We start from the raw sequence: 5,080 nt of genomic DNA, 5'->3' as shown, positions 1-5,080 counted from the left end.
GCTGAACCGTACAAGATGATTCAGAGGAGACAGAATGCCCACGCGTTCCTACCTACTTGTTTGAGAGCAGCGAATTTAGTGAACTGTTTAACTGCCACGAGATGGTTCCTGAGGCAATATCTATTCTCTGCCTTTCCACCTTCAACTGCAGTGGATTGCACAGACTGCTGAAGAGCTTCATTCATCTTCCAGCCGAAGTACTGCTCTTGCTGCTCGTCTTGGGGAAAGGCAGGGAAATCCAGCATTCGAAAAAGCATCTGGCAGGCCAGATTGTCAAAGATGGGGTTGATCATACAGCTTTGGAGCAACTAAAACTGTGCAGAAGAGCAGAACCACTAGCAGAAAGCCTAAACTCGGGCAGGGGATCTTCCAGCCAGGGCTTAGCAGTGCATGAAAATGGGACTCCGTGGTATGCGTGCTCTGTACTGCTGATTCTTCCAGCCAGGGCTTAGCAGTGCACTCATTGTGACAAAAAGCCACGGGCCTCCCTGCATGAAAATGGGACTCCGTGGTACGCGTGCTCTGTACTGCTGACGGGGAGTAGCTGGAGGAGCAGAAAGCACAGCACTGTTCAACGCTAGGAAGGGAGTTTGGCAGGGCTGCAGCACGTCGGTACACCTGTTCGGAATTCACTGTAAATGCCACTGTGCTCTGGCAGCAACAAGGCTGGAATTTAAATGGGGAAAACCAGATGATGCAGTCTCAGGTGTGCCACTAATGACTTGCTTCAAGCATTTTCAGGCCTCAGCTCTCATTAAGTGGCTTAGAGTGAGAACAGCTGAAGGCTAAAGTCATTAGAAAATTTGCTTACAAGTCTCTCAACCTGGAAAATAATGGCAGTTTGCAGCTTTAGAACCCCTTGCACCGAGGTTCGCTGGTAGTAACTGATTAAGGCTCTTGGTACGTGTTTGAGGTCAGTATTGGTAACAGTCAGTGGTGAGAGTTTTAGGGGTTTTGGTTGTTGGGGAGTGAAGACCGTCGGGCTCACAACCAACTCACCAAAGGTTGTGTCTGCAGAGTGGCACAGAAGTGGGATTACAACCTGGTCCCTACAGCCAAAACCGTTGGAATGGGAGATGACAGCCACTGCAAACAGAGAAATTGAGCATGTGGGTTTTACCGTGCAGGGTGTTCAGGGGTCACTGTGCCACTAACAAGTGTTTTAGTTGGGGTCCGTTTGTTGTGATAGCTGACAGGTAGTTAAAGAAACAAGGGGAAGGTACTGAGCGTGCAAGCCAGGACTGAAGAAACACTGACTAGCTCCATGATTAGATTATAAAGCTGGCATTACAAATGATAGATGGGAAGCTTCTGAAATACACAGTTGTCATTAAATACTGAGGCTGCTGTAGCTGTTAAGACCTACCTCTAGAGGAAAGCAAGGAATTGAACTCTAAACTAGACTTAATGGTGTGTTGGTAACTGGAGAATTTCTGGATAAGGTTTCTGGGGCACAAGGAACCTGAAGCGAGGAAGAGCTGAGAGTTGCACTTACTGTGCCAGTAAACAGACTTTCTACAGCAACAGAGATGCATCTACAAATAGTTGAACCAAGCTGTTTCCGAGGTCCAAACTAGCTACCTGTGTTTTCCCTATGAAACTGGGGGAAACAAAACGGATCTAGCAGTCAGGAGTATAATAACCCTACAACTACTCTGTACTGCCTTGTCATAGGGGTGAGATTGCTTTAAAAAATAAAAAAAACCATGGTACTACCAGCACTCTTACCTGTACAAAGTACCTTTGCATGTTCTCAGGGGTCTTCAGGAAGGTCTTTTATAAAATGGGCAATAGTTGGACTGTTAGGTGGAGTAGTTTCAAGATAAGATTAAATGCTTTTCAGTGCCTGAGTTTACAGACAGGCACACACATAAAAATCCTGGAGTGACATAACTTAAATGGACAGTTAAAGCCAGAACATGGTAAAGATGCTCACTCCTGCTTTTCCTACCAGCCAAGATGTGCTGTGTTCAGAGATGTTCAGAGTTCTGGGACTCTCCTGCAGTAGCTTGTGACAGCTTTGCCAGGATGAAGGTGGCTGTATTTTTCCTTTGACTGTTGCTGATGTCAGGGTTGAGTCTCTGATCTCTGGTTTTGGCAGAGATTAGCACTAAACAGCAGCTCTTATTTCCAAGTCTGTTTTAACGTATTCTCTTTGTAAGGCAGGATTTATGGTATGTTTTTTTAAAAAAAAAAAAAAAAATTCATTTCAGGTGACCTTTAAATGCCATCTTAATGCTGTTAGAAAGCCAAAGCCTTTTATGCCAGTCTTCTGTTAAAAGTTGAATGTTCCTAATGTAGAGACCCATGATCAGTCTTAAAAGCACGATTACGTGTTACTGCGTTTCACAGACATTATTTCTTTTCTGAGTAACTTTCTTTTACTGAAACGTAAGTAAAACATCGTGTTGTGCATTCAAGTTACGTGTTGCGTGAAGTTGGCTGTTTTAAAATAAAGAACCCCAAACTGTTTGATTTTCATTCTTTTAAGTCTTTGAATAACTGAATAACAGTGTTTTGCTCTCTTACCAGAGTTTTGAAGGTACCATTGTGTGGGAAAGCCAGGATCTTCAGGGCCTTGTTTCCAGAAACCTCCATAAAGTGACAGTGAATGATGGAGGGGGTGTTCTCAGAATCATTACAGTGAGTCACCTCTCCCTCCCTTCCACCATGTTTCTTTTTTTCCTATGTCTTGGGTATTTAGCACTTTGCTTTCCTGTGTTTCTCTGTAAATCGTTAATTCAGTTGGGTTTCTCCTGCTGTCTCAGCGGGGAAGATTTGCTTTGCCTGGGAAAAGGACAAGGGCATGCAAGAAGTGATGCTAGTAAGTGGCGTTTTTCTTTTATTTTGAAGGGAGTAAAGTTCACCTATTGTCTTTGTCAGGTGTGAAGCAGTATCAGTATATCAGAGGTGGCAAAATGTGGCTCAAAAATCCTGTGCTAAAATCCCAATCAATGGGATTAAGCTTTTTTTTTTTTTTGCTTTTTGGCAGTGTGTCTCTTCCCCTGTCAAAATGCTGCGTGCTTAAACACGCTGTGCTGTTGTAATTCAGCCAGATTAACTTTATAGTTTGCTCTCAACTTCAAAAGTATTTTTCTAAAAGTGTCAGTGTTTTTAGGTGAAACTTAAAAAAAAACGCCACAAAACTATACAGTTAAAAAATCCTACGCTTTCATTGTGTAGGTACCTTAACCCATCCCTGGAAGTGTTCAAGGCCAGGCTGGACGAGGCTTTGAGCAACCTGGTCTAGTGGAAGGTGTCCCTGCCCATGGCAGGGGGGTTGGAACTAGATGGTCTTTAAGGTCCCCTCCAACCCAAACCATTCTGTGATGATATGAAGAGCTTTAAATTAATTTAATTCTCAGTTGCTAAAAAACTTAAAATCACAGGGAAAAACACATCAGTACTGAGAGATGAACTAATTTATTTCTTTCCATTAATCTGTCTCCCGCAGGCAGGGGAAGGCTCGCTGCCACACGAACTCACAGAAGGGGTGGAGGGAATTGCAGGTGGTTTTATCTACACTATTCAAGGTAAGGCTGCAAACTATAGCGACATGTTTGATGTTATGATAAAACAGGAAATTTTAAATTACATTTCTAAAGTAAAAATTGTACTATCTTTATGAACTTGATCAACTTAAGTTTTCTTTTTAGTAGAAACAATTAATTTCTTTCTGGTTTTGTTATGCCTGACAATGTCCTGATATGGCTTCTTTGCTCGTTCCTGGTCAGTGACTCCAACTGACCTTGTCTTTTTATTAAGAGGAATCCCATTTTTATCTATCCTTGATTTTTGTTACCCAAATGTGAGTTATAAGTGTTGTGCACTGTGGTCCTCAAGAAATCTTTCCCTGATGATTTTTACATATTTTCCCGTCCTGCTACTTTTAGATGTACTGTGTCGTAATGTTTAATCGTAACTACTGACAAACAGTGATCACCTAACACAGCCTGCTTTTCCACCTCTGTTTTGTTGGTTTACACCTCTCTCAGCGGGATGTTCAGACTCTTGTAGGAGTCCTTTCCAGTGTCTGAGATTTCGGCCACATGGCGCTATGCATCGATGTATTCTTACGGGTCCATCATAGTCAACGTGAGCAGTGACTTTCATTCCTGGGTGTTTGTAGTTAGGCCTGGCAGACAGAAATGGGACAGTCCTGTTTTCCCGTCATCTGTGTAGGAGCCTAAACTGAGCTCTGCTAAAGTCCTTCCATCCTGTGGGTCAGGAAGTTCTTCCGTATCACAACCCATCTCTTACCAAGCAGTTCGGTGTTCTTGCGATACCTTTTTAGCTTTTATCTACAGCCAGTTATGTGATAAAATTCCGCAGGGACTACCTGTGCTACAACAACGCAATGCCAGTTTGATTGCACTTAGTGCAGGATTTTTTTGTTTGTGTGGGTGTTTATTTTTCACTGCTACATATCTATACTTGGGAGTAACTGATACAACAGTAGCCTTTTTACTCTACTGGTAAGAGTAGTAGTGAAGTCCTGGACAGGTCCTTAATATAAAGAACCTTAAGAAGTTGGATGCTTCTATTACTGAAAAGGAAGAGAATGCTTTTTACTTTAAACTTTGCGTAATCTGTATCAGACCTTAGGCAAAAATATATTTCTGTTATGCAACTTGTAACACCTAAAAGAAACTTTAAAACTAACTGTGGGATTCTCATAACCCCATTGAGTTAAACACTTCTTCAGATTCCTGTTGTCAGTATGTCACGTATTATTCAAGAGAAAAACGTGAAATAGCATGTAGGTAACGTGTCTTTGTTTAATGATGGGTGCTGCTTCTTTCAGAAGGTGATGCTCTTTTAAAAAGCCTCCATACTCGCCCAGAAAGGTTTACAAGTCACATAAAAAATCTTGAAAAAGAAGATGACCTGCTAAAGGAAGAAAGCAGTACCTATGACGATATTGTTTTTGTAGATGTGATTGACACTTACAGAAATGTCCCAGCTAAACTGCTGAATTTCTACCGATGGTAAGTTGAAAAGAAAGCGCTTTCTCTTAGGAATGTTGCTGTTTGTAGTGCAAGATGATCCAGAATGTTACATTATAGAATCACAGAATGGT

The 5,080-nt window shown here is 42.0% G+C and overlaps 1 protein-coding gene across 1 annotated transcript in view; it reads left to right on the top strand.

The window, feature by feature from the left end:
* The window catches only part of B3GALNT2 (beta-1,3-N-acetylgalactosaminyltransferase 2), a gene marked incomplete at both ends in the record, with an annotated part of 11,422 nt that extends 6,351 nt beyond the window's left edge, over positions 1–5,071 (top strand). Inside the window, 4 exon segments of the mRNA XM_010154333.1 lie at positions 2,533–2,643; positions 3,455–3,533; positions 4,805–5,031; positions 5,033–5,071. Of these exon segments, the coding sequence (XP_010152635.1) occupies positions 2,533–2,643; positions 3,455–3,533; positions 4,805–5,031; positions 5,033–5,071 (456 nt within the window).
* Positions 5,072–5,080: the final 9 nt, after the last annotated feature.

This window comes from Eurypyga helias, unplaced genomic scaffold, assembly GCF_000690775.1.
Source record: "Eurypyga helias isolate BGI_N326 unplaced genomic scaffold, ASM69077v1 scaffold7056, whole genome shotgun sequence".
NCBI lineage: Eukaryota > Metazoa > Chordata > Aves > Eurypygiformes > Eurypygidae > Eurypyga > Eurypyga helias.
Note: the sequence above shows the minus strand (reverse complement) of the source record. Positions and strands in the feature narration are given on the sequence as shown.